The 11,821-nt window shown below is 40.7% G+C and overlaps 1 protein-coding gene across 1 annotated transcript in view; it reads right to left on the bottom strand.

The window, feature by feature from the left end:
- Nucleotides 1-3,129: 3,129 nt before the first annotated feature.
- Nucleotides 3,130-11,821, bottom strand: part of SPAG16 (sperm associated antigen 16) — a 273,745-nt gene continuing 265,053 nt past the window's right edge. Inside the window, 6 exon segments of the mRNA XM_066322434.1 lie at nucleotides 3,130-3,173; nucleotides 3,176-3,215; nucleotides 3,218-3,463; nucleotides 3,465-3,491; nucleotides 3,493-3,538; nucleotides 9,703-9,827. Of these exon segments, the coding sequence (XP_066178531.1) occupies nucleotides 3,130-3,173; nucleotides 3,176-3,215; nucleotides 3,218-3,463; nucleotides 3,465-3,491; nucleotides 3,493-3,538; nucleotides 9,703-9,827 (528 nt within the window).

Below are 11,821 nucleotides of genomic sequence, written 5' to 3'. Positions count from 1 at the left end.
TTATAGAACTTCTTTCCTTGCTTATTTTCCCATTCATCATTGTGTATAATATTTTGCCACAGAAAAAGAAAGGGAAATAAAATACTTTATTTAGTTGCCCAAAAGTTTCAATACAAAAACTCTTTCTGCCCAGGAAATGACCATGGACTTGCTGGTGGGAGCCTTTACAAAAGGACAGGCAATATTTATGAGCAGTTTGAAGGTTTCCTAGTGAATATCCATCTGGACAAAGTGGATATGCAAGCTTTGCACTCTCTCTCTCTCTCTCTCATTCCTAGGTCAGTTATCTAATCCCAAAATTACATCCAATTTTCTCTGAGGAATAGCTCCGCATACGTGTAAGTTAAATGCCTCAAAGGCATCTAAATCAGGATTTTCTTAGTAGTGGAGCAGCCTTAAAAACAAATGAAAATCATGCTTTCATGACAAAAGGGGATTTTGTCTCAGGCTTTGAATTCCTTTCAAGGAAATGGGTTTACTTTGTACCCATGCAGGCTTGACAAAAGGAGGCTGCACACCCTGTGGTGGGAGCAGTTGGTAGCATTTTTACCTTTTCAGCAAAGACGCTGCCAGGCAACTGCAGAGATGCCCTGAACTTTGTCTCACTCACCTTCCTCCACCTGCCCCTTGAAATGCAAGCAGGACTCCCAGATTGGCCCATAAAAAATAACAAGCACTGCCAGGACATCTGTATGGAGATTATATTGTTAATCAATATATTTTGCATAGCCCCATGGATCACTTGTTATTGATGATTATGCACTTCAGCTCCTGTGACAATTTGTCAATAAAATAAAAATAAAAATAAAAAAATGCTAAGGACAGCATACTTTTAATTCAAAGATGATCCCTTTCTTGAAAAGAGGTGCCACTTTCCAAGCTCTGAAAAGACCTAGCTCATGAATATATTCCATTTACCAAGTGGAGGAGCTGTTCAAGGAATCAAAACTTTCTTGGTAATCACAATACAGGTTTCTGGAGGTGAATAATTTTTTTAGACTTTGGTTACTTTTAAAAGCAAATACTGGAAAAAGAGGAAGTTTTCTTAAAAGGTAAGTTTTGAGTTACTGAAACTGTGTTATTCAAACTCAGCACAGACTGGCATAGTTTTTACTCCCACAAAGGAGAAAGAAAAATGCTGGTTATGGACAGTTTTAAATATTTTTTTTTAATGGAACTGGTATTTCATCTCTAAGTTTTAATCCAAAATATGAAATTCTTTGCTTTTTAATAGGGAAAAGAACAGTGGACAGAAAAGAACAGTGAACAGATCAAATTCCCTAAATTATCCCTAAGTTTGAAACAGTGTACCTGAGTTACTTAGGTAGTCACAAGAATTACTTTTTTCTCCAAAGCATCTCAGCCCCGATGGACTCTTTCTCCTCTCTCAGGGTTTGCTTCCCTTAAAGAAAGCTGCCCAGTTCTTTGTTTTCCTAAGTGTGTTTTCTCCACTCCCAACACAAGTCTGGGTCAGCCCACAAAGTTCCTAACTAATGACTCTTGATTACTGATGAACTTATGTTTAATTTTGGCAGTGACAGAGATGCAAACAGATTCTGTGACCTACCCAATCTCTACCCATGGCAGAGAATGCCATGGCCATTCTACCCTCCATATTTAACACACAGAAAGGACATAAAAATACTAACCCAGTATTTCAAAAATCCCCTTCTTTTATTATGGGATGTGAGTGATGAATGCAGTATTGATCCACTCTTTACATACAGATGCTGTACTCAAAACACAGGACCTTGAGGGCTGTCGATATTTAAGAAGAGCTTTCATGGAAGAAAAGCTGTGATGACTTTCAGAGGTCCTTTGTCCCTGACTGTCTGCAGGAGTAAGTTAATCAGGAGATGAAGTTCTTGTATCTAAGCCAGGCTTGGGATGGAGCAGTCTGAGTGAAAGTAAAGAGTTCTCTTCTATCTCTGTAAATATATTCAAAGGGGGAATGTGCTAATTGCAGCACTCTGTGAGGTGGAATTAATATAAACAATAAATATAAAATAGAATCCATGAACCTGATAAAGTTACAAAAGCAGTAAATGCTAGAGATGAGATGTTGAATACGTTATTATTTTAAGACTTGTGCCTAGTTAAAATGAGATTAGAAAAAAAAGCCAACTTCTTCCAAGCCATTTTAATTCAGTTTGTGGATAGCTGCTGGAGAACCAAAATTTTGATCAGTTATGCCCCACTTGGGATGCATAAAGCTCCAGTTTTCAGCTTCTGTTAGTTTAATACAAGGACGGAAAAATCATGTGGACATTCCCTTCATTTACTCTTGGAACAAACAATTTGCTCATCACCAGGTTTTGGCTGTCTGCCTGAACTGCTGAAACTGTTGCTTCTCCTTGAAGAATAACATTTAACCAGTCAGATAATAACCCAGTCACCCGGAGGTCCTCAAAACAACCCCTATCAGGTCAATATACTGCTCTAATGAGGAACAACCCTGGCTTCTAGAACACTGTTTTTACGTGGGAAATCTGCAGGCAAGGGAGATGGGGATATTCAGGACTACAGCCTGTACTTGAAAAAGGCTGGCTCTATTAAATAGCTGTCCATCTCCTGGCACTCCAGGGAAGGAAGCATGCCCCTCTAACAAAGATGAAGGGAATATCAATGGGGCTAATCTCTTCAAAGTGCTCAGGCTCAAAGCAATCGCCTGCAGTAGCACAGTCCCCACCCTCATTAGCTCAGCAAACACAGCCAGAGACAAAACACTATCTGCAAGCACGGCAAAAAAAAAAAAAAAAAAAAAAAAAAAAAAAAAAAAAAAAAAAAAAAAGTAAAATACTGGGATTCCAAACCACCTCCTTTTACCTTCCAAAGGGCAAATATTTCATACATTTTAAATTATGTCTGTACTGAAAATAAAGTCCTATATTTTAAGAATCCCTTTTCTTTTCCTTCCAGCATATTTAAATATTGTGGTGTTTGCTCATATTGAAAAATGGTCATGACACAACAGAAATACTGCACAGCACAACTCTCTCCCTGATCAACAAAGGGGGAAAATTCATTGCCAGCTTTTTCCCTTTGGCAAACGGCAACAGTCAGAAATAAGGAGAGTGATAGTTTCATAACCCACAAAACAAGGAGACAAAATGATCTGTCAATCAGCTCTTATTTGTGTATGTCCAATCTACCCATTGCCTCCAAATTAAAGATTTTTTATGCCCGGGAAAACAGATGTCGTGAACGAGAAAAAAAATGGCATACAGCAGCAGAGAGGGAAGGAGTGAGAATTATGAGACAAGGAATTACTGTTGAATAATTCAGTCGTTCAGCACATCCTTTTATTCCCATGCTGACCATAGGAGTAATTAAGGATGGTCAACAGACGTTGTAAGCACTCCTCAGGGAAAGAGGCTGACAGGGACGTCTTGTTGATCTGACTTCCGAGGCGAGGCAGCATGATCAGGGCTGGAAAATGGGTCATGGGTTGTGTAAACCAAGTGCCACCACCGGAATCTCTCCAGGGAGCCCACTGATGGATCCCCCAGTGCCAACACGTGGGCTGGGAGGGCTACCCAGGGTCAAAACATTCATACTGGGGCAGTGTCAAACAGCACGCAGTTGAGGCAACAGCATCTGTTCTGCCAAAGCAGGGGTTTCAGCTTGAGGCTCAAAGGACAAATCCCTTTTCCCTGTGTGGCTGAGGTGAACCAGCCCACCAGTACTTCTTCTGTCCAAGGTATCACTTTTGAAAATCTTTGGCTTGTATAAGAACAGCTCAGCCAACAAATGGATCTGAAAGTTTATCTCCCACCAATCTGTCTAAAGTAGGCATCCACAAACATGGACCAAACGTATCACAGGCTTTAAAGAGGAGTTTTATGAAGAAGTACTCAAGTTTAGACTGAAGAGAAATAGAAAAAGAGAGGGATGGGCAAGACAAAGGGGAAACGGAGAGCCATCACTGCTTGGAACTTGCCAGTGTAAAGCAAACGGCCTGACTTTGCTGTTCAGCACTATGCCCTTTTGGAAAGAAGGACAGGGAGTTTTCCCTGGCTACTACCTGGCCAGATCCTACAGGGGACAGAGGAGATACACACAGATAGACACACAGCCCTGACACAGCACCTGGACATGAGCTGAAGCCAAGAAGAAAGTGAAGACGAACTAAAAGTGCTGATTACCAAATAATAAATGGTGAACTGAGATATGCAGGTGGCTGCATTTGTGCTCATTAAGCAAAATCTGTGAGATTGTGGATCAATTATATTTAAAAGAAACAGACCATGTGAATCTCTAGTTTGTACAGAAAAGGGTACACAGGGATGCAGGGAAAATACACAGATCTTGGAATGCTGACCATAGCAAAGCAAACAGTTCTGAGGGGACAGACATTAAGCAATTCCTGATGGGAACAAGGAGAGGAACAAGTGATGTACAATTACAAATGGACTTTAGAAAAGCCCGAATGAGGAGCAAAGCAGGCAGCAAAATAAGTCTCAATTCTCTATGTAAAGAGCAAACATTTCAAAGATTTGAAAGACGTGCTCCAAAACCATGGCTTGGTGACCTTGCTGCCCTGTCAGGAGGAGTTACAGCACTGTAGCAAGTCTGAACTGAGTAGTAACCAGAACTGGGAGTTGTCTGAGTGAAAAGGCAAGCGCCATGACAAATCCAAAAAATTATACTCTTCCTGCATCCTCTGTTGCTACACCAAAGGAATTGGGATGATGGAGCACAGTCAGCAGCAAAAACAATGCAAGAAGAAACCAGGAAGAGGGAAGGAGAGATGTTTGGCTCATGCTGAGACTGCGGAAGTGGGAGAAAAACTTACTTTAACAATTGCTTAATTCTTCATGTTTTGTTTTTTTTTTGCAATACCCAGAATCAATGATCAGAAGGTTGTGTTAATTGCCAAAAACCTCAACCGAGTAAAAATTACCCAAGTTGAGGCTGTATTGCCTGTGACAGCATATACATAGTCACAATTGAGGCAAGAATTCAGACATTGAACCACAAGGGGAAAAGCACCCCAAGGAATCAATTGATGTTATCAAGTAATCTGCCTTGGAGATTAAAGAACACAGAGCAATAAAGTGTTGTAATGAAAAAAGCTTTTGAGTCAGAAATGGGAGGCATAGGGAAAAACACACATTAATGTCAGCACATAATTGCTCTATGTGGACAAAATCAGACACCTCTAAAAAGATTACTGCTAAATTCTGTGCCAGAGGATTCTTCTCCCATCAAGCGTGACTTTAACTGTAATCAAAAGGAGAATACAAAAAGCAAGTTCCAGAAACTGCAAAACAAGTGGGACAAAGGGTAAAGATCTTGCCTTGCTCCAGTTCTCCTTATACATGGACACAGTGGCCACAGTCATCTCCTGAGATCGGCAAGTTGCAGGTGCACTGTTGATTCAGCCTCTAACTCAAAAATCCACTGTAGGGGGAAAATGATGCCTCAAGTTTTAGCTTTCATGTTTTCAGATTCTCTGCTGCCCAGGGGTGCAGTTCTGAGCTTCATAGTAAGTATCAGTCAGCTCTCTTCACAGAGCAGGGAGGCAAAACAAATCCTTTTCCAGATGAAGACCAAGGACAAGTACAACTTTCAGTTCCAAAAGCACAAACAAGGGTAGACTGATGAGAGAAACAGGAAGGATGGGACCTCACAACCTGAAGCTGTAATTGGACAATTAATCCCCAATATGCAAATGGACCAAAACTTACAAAAGTGTGAGACCTCCTGACTGGCCATCCATTTTGTGACCATTTTGGGTCCACCTTGGGTGTAGCCTCTTGTCCTGCTCGAGGTGTACCCTACCCTTAAAGGACTTTCAATAAATATCTACTTTATTCTCTAGCTCTGCTCAGTCTCTCTTCCAGTCAGCCTTCCCAAGGCATCAGTTTCCCCAGCAAAGGACAGCTTCTTCCATCCCAGAAAACTCTCCACCCTACCACGATGAAGTTTTATCTCCTCAGTGCCACTTAAGGGGCATCAATCAAACAAAAGTGTGAAGGAAAGGAGGAAAGAAGGAGCAAAGACAGAGCTGGCTCTGCCACCTTAACACCAGCTTGTCTTTGCAGTCAATACACCAACCAAGATGGAGGAAATCAAAGAGAAAATTGAGAGGGCGCCTCACTGCAAGATTGATTTGCAGGGACTACATCTGCCAGTTCTGCTCTGAGCACACAAATTGTTAACAGATTAGGGATGTGAAAACTGTAATTTTGGAACTTTACCTGATGTCTCAATATTAGTGGAAATTCTAACCATCTGAGCTCTAATCTCCATGCCCCCATCCCTGTGGGTATTGCTTAATATTATCAGTAATAGCCCAAATACTGTAAAGTGCAAATATTGAAAACGCTCCAGCGATGACATCCCAGAAATCCTGTCAATAATTCTCTGTTCAGTAAAAGGGTGGGTAACACAGAGATGAAAATTTATCTCTGATATTTTACACCAAAAAAAAAACCTGCAGAGGAACAGCAAACAATTGCCACCCATTGGACTAATGTTTGTCTCATGGTGACGGTGCTGTGTGATGTCATGTGATGTGTAATTAAGCAAATGAAGCTTGATTTTAGAGAGCAATACTGAACAGTTGCCCTGACCCCACCATGGCTGACAGTGGTACCATCTGCTCACTGTCAATATGTCTCCTGCATCCCTAGAATTGTTGTCTCCTAAAATAAACAACTTGTATCACGAGATAATCTTGATCCTGCCATTTCTCACATTCATTTACAGCTTTTACATTCTTTTAATCTACTTTTCCTCACAGTAAGACAGGCATCTATAGCCCTTGGGGATGGTCAGAAGCATGGTAAGGTTATTTGTTCATGCTGAGAGCAACACAGCCCAGCCTGGATGGAAACAGGTTAAATGTTAACACCTCACTGTATCTCCAGAGCTCAAAATAAAGCAGTGCATTTTCCCAAACATTATTTGCTTGCCCTCGGCCTTACTGTAACTGCTCTTGATTTTGGATTGTTGCTGTGAAGTGGGGCTTGTTTGGTTGGTTTGTTTTAATGTGCTGTGATAATAAATAAATACATCTTAGCACACAAACTGGAATCTTCTGCACTTTCTTTTACATATGCAATGCTGGGTTTTGATTAATCTTATTTACATTTTCTAAACAGCAACTGGAAACACAAAAGGAGGTGACAAGAGGGTGCTCCAGGGATGCATGAATGCTACACAGGAACATATGCACGTGGAGATGCCAGTTAACTTGCACATAAAAAAGTAAAAGTGAATTTAGTTTAAAAATCAGTTATGCTGTGGTCCATCTTGCACAGTAACTCTGGTTAGCCATTCCCAGCATGCAGAACTCAAACATGTGATTTGTGTTTAATATCAGAAAAATTTCCGATATCAAACACAGTATTGAAGAGCATTACCCCCAGCAGGCTGAGTCCCAGGCAGCTCCATCACCACCTCTCGCTGAAAGACCATGAGTTTGTTTCAGCAAGTGCAGGGCAAAGCAGACAATCCCCAGGAACTGCAGTGGTAATTCCTAATGTGATTATTTTCTGCTCATTCACAAGTATGGAAAAGTCCACCTTCAAGCTGGGCTAACGAAAAGCTGAGGCAGATCGCAGCTAAAGTAGAAAGATTCAAACACAACTTCTGTCACTAATTTATCTGAGTGGGGCTCTGACAAAGCAGGACATGGCCTCAGGCTGCCATTTAACCAACAATGCTGGAACAGCAATCGGATCGCTGGAGCCAGCAAGGCCCAGCCCCAAAGCTGCCATCGGGACAACCCCAGGAACTCACAAATTCCTCCTTAGGGAAGCAGCTCCCACCTGGTTCATGGCATACCCACAAAGTTTCGTTTTTAACACCACTTAAAAACGAAAGGTAAGATGTGCTTGTCTGCACTACATTTCCAAAGATAATTACTTGAAAACAATACAAAGGAGAGCAAAACAAATTCTTCCATTAGCTGGGGCCTTCCTATCTCCAACCTCAATCTCGTTTGCTGATACTGCCAAACTTTTCATAAACCTCTTCTATCATTATTAGCTTTAATTTAAATAATTATTGGGCAGAAGAAAAAAAACCTGCTCAACCATGGCTCTCTAATCTACTAATTAAATCCAGCTGTAAGAGCTGAACAATTTGTGTGTCTGACTATTAATGCAGTCAAATATTTTACACTGGGTGGTGTAACATCAGCCGGAGAGACTGAGGGACACAGCTGGAAACTGAGCCATGTTTTGATAAGGAAAATCAACCCAACCTGCTCCTCAGGCAGAGGTCCTGACTGAGGCAGATGTCCCATTCCCAACAGGCTGTTAAACACAGGATATATTTTATCTGCTCTATCCCTCTTGCAGCAGCTACAGTGTGTCTCAGCCAGGTATTTGCCTATCTTCAGCCAGCTGGAATTCCATCCTTTTGCATTCTGTCTCTCTGTGATCATCCACGCTAATTTGATATCTCTGTTGTGTTACTGCTGCAGAGAAAATTTTGGATTTTGTCCAAATGATGGGAAAACATGCCCATTTAGATTACCTGAAGCTGATAACCTTTCTAATGGAAAGTTCTCATCTGGCAGAAATATTGCAACTGCATTTTTCAGGGATGCGGCTCGGCTGCAAATGACCCAACATTATATACCATAAACTAAGATGTGAAACTTCTTCAAATCATCCTGAACAAAAAAAATGAGCTTTTATTCCAAATTACACACATAAATACAATAGTGGTTAAACTTGTCTTTGGGAAACTGCCCAAAAATAGGCAGTGTCAATGCATTTTTTCTCCCCTGGAAAATGCAAATAACTTATTTAATGATACAGCAGAGAGATCCATGAAATCACTACACAAATAATATGGAATTTGATGTCAAAGTTTCCTGCCAAGTGACTCAATATATTGATAGTATGGATTCCACAGTATGTGGGTCATTGTGACAAAACACCATCCTATTATTTTTCTTTAATGATTCCTTATTATCGCTCATATTCTATCAAAGTTTTATGTTTTATGAACACATAATGCAAATGTATACTTATTTTTCAATGTGCCTATATATATTATGTGATATATTACTGTATTAAATCATGTTGAACTAGCTTTGAGTAAAACCATTTCCTAAGTTAGGATCTAGCTCTGTGCTGCAACATGAATGCTTGTCTGTGCTTTGGACCTGAAGATTGTTTTAAAACAAAAATGTTTTAGAATGACCCCTCTTCAAATGAAAATGCAGTGTGCATTCACAGTATTGCTGACATGGTAATACACGGCTGATGATGAAAAATAAGTGGTTAATTCAATTCCTTGTGCCTAGTAAGCAGCCCTGTCAGCACGATGAACTTCTGAGGCAATTATAAGAGGGCTTTGTAAGATTGGTTATGAAATGCAACTCCAGAATTAGCAAATAAAAGAACAAACAGTAATGGAGAATAAACACCACTGGAACGCAGGTAATCTCACTAAGCTTTTTACCCCCATTGATCAGTTCTGTATTTTATGTAGTACTGTTGCAATTAATTTTAGTCTTTGTTATTGTACATTTTTCATTTTATATAAATGGAGCAGCAGTCCAATTTGGCAGTTTAGCCCACAGAAATCAAATGTATTGATCATTGGCACAAACAGGCATTTCTTCTTCAAAATTAACACATCTGTGCCGCTTCACACATGTTTTCTGGCTCCAGAACTAAGGAGAGATTGCAAAACAAACCTTGTTTTAGGGAAAAAAGTTATTTTAGAGCCCTACCGGAGCGATGAAAGGCGACTTGGTTGGCAGGATGGGGACCAGCGTCGATGGAGAGAATCGGGAGCAACTTCCGCATGTCCCAGAGCTTCATCACGCCCGAGGAGTCACAGGAAGCAATGGTATCCCCCTGCCAGAGACGGGAACAAACCAAGGCATTGCTTCTGTGCTTGTGCCAACATCAAAGCCTCTGGCACAGGGCTGGGCAGCCACACACAGCAACTGTGCTTAGACAAAGAAATAGATAAATAAGCTGTTATATGTGAGGTTATCGCAGCCTCTTATCAGCTCCGCTGGCTTGAACAGTAACAAGACAACATGACTTCTAAAGAGACCAATCCAGGAGAAACTGGAAGTACAATGGAGAAAAAAGGCCATCTTGAATTCTGATACCAGTGTCCCCTAAGAACAGGCTTTGTGGCTCTTTTCTTCTCACACAGCCACAGGATTGGCCTTTTAGCCCCGATTTTAAATTTGCCTGCTCCTGTTTTCCATGTGAAGAGTGAGAGCAGGACACTCCTTCCCTGCTGTGTATTCCACAGCCACCCTTAGGGGCAACTCCTCATTCACTTACAAGTTGCACTGGATGATCCTTCTGATCCTTCCAGCTCAGAACATTCTGTGATTCTGTGAGAAACGTCCCCTTTCCAGTGAGCCAGAAGCATACAGGGACTATGCAAAGAAAGATAGAAGGACCATGTCCCCCATGCCTCTCTTCAATATTAACTAAAACCAAAACCAAACTAACCAAACAAATAACCCCACAAACAAACAAACAAAAAACCCAAACAAAAATACCGAAACAAAAAACACCCCAGCCCCTCCCAAAATGCCCCCCCCAACAAACTCCGATCCTAAAAAGAGTATTTTGAGGATGCAGCATATAAAAAAATGCAGAAATGAAGGAAGGCAAGATAAAAGATGCCCAAACATAACTTTGTTTAGCTAATTCCTCCCACTAGAACAGAAAGAACCACTCAGTTACCCATGTAGAAAGAAATGTTTACTTTTCATCTCCTAAATAAAGATTCAAATCCCTCGCTCACAGTTATCAATGTCTTTTCCAGTTTATGCAAGTGCAAGATTATATTAAAGAATATTGTTTGGAAGGGGAATCACAATGATATAACAATGACTGAAAATCAGGTGAAACATGGGTCACATACTGCATCCATGATTTAAAAAAAAATAAAAATTTACATCTTCCATATAAATAGTACCTGCAATAAAATGTGTGGTGTTTTCTAGCAAAGAGGATTTAAGATCTTAAAATATCCATCAGCTTCTTAACTAGAAACTAATGACTTGCAAAACACTACCCTGGTGTAAGTATAATGAAATCTTTAGGTTCATTTGGAGGAGATCTAAATGTCAAAACTCCATTCTGGCTTGTTACAGGGACTAATACAGGCTTAACACCAGGAAACAAAGTAATCATTGCTTGGAGAATTCAGCAGCCAGGCTCTCAGCACCTGCTGTTTTGCAAAATATGTCAGTAACCATAACTATACCCCACACAACACAGTGCCATGAGCATCATGGCTCTGTCCCCTTCATTTCACCTGGATCCTTCCAGCAAGTTCAGCCTGTACAAAGGATAAGGGGAAGCAGGCTGGTTGGGAAACAAACAACAAAAAACTCCAAAATACAACAACTACACTCCAAATTGTTGTATGGCTTGAACTGGATCTCAGGAAAGCAAATTTTTAATCTGGGGGGAAAAAAACCCATCATCATGGACAAGAGACTTGAAGAGTCATCAAATCCAGTCCCTTCCTCTTACAAGCAGTGTTTTCACACATCCAATGTGTTACAAGTGCTAAACTCCACATTAGCAGGAATTACCCCATCCTCTCCATACTGCTGATCTAAAGCAGCCCATGAGTATAATAGGAGTATAAAAGTACTTGTTCACACACAACCTGTGCCCTTTAGGTTAAATAAAAGTGGGGGTTTTGCAGCAGAACTCCTCCCTTCTTGCCTGTCCCTGGTGCATTTCAATGACTGCATCATCTACCTCCCACCTGGACCGTATTTTCTTGGACTATAGAGAATTAGCTCTCCCTTCTCTCCTCCCTGGATTAATTATGCACATACCCATTGCTGATGTTTATAAAGCAACTC

This window comes from Sylvia atricapilla, chromosome 7 (genome assembly GCF_009819655.1).
Source record: "Sylvia atricapilla isolate bSylAtr1 chromosome 7, bSylAtr1.pri, whole genome shotgun sequence".
Taxonomy (NCBI): domain Eukaryota; kingdom Metazoa; phylum Chordata; class Aves; order Passeriformes; family Sylviidae; genus Sylvia; species Sylvia atricapilla.
Note: the sequence above shows the minus strand (reverse complement) of the source record. Positions and strands in the feature narration are given on the sequence as shown.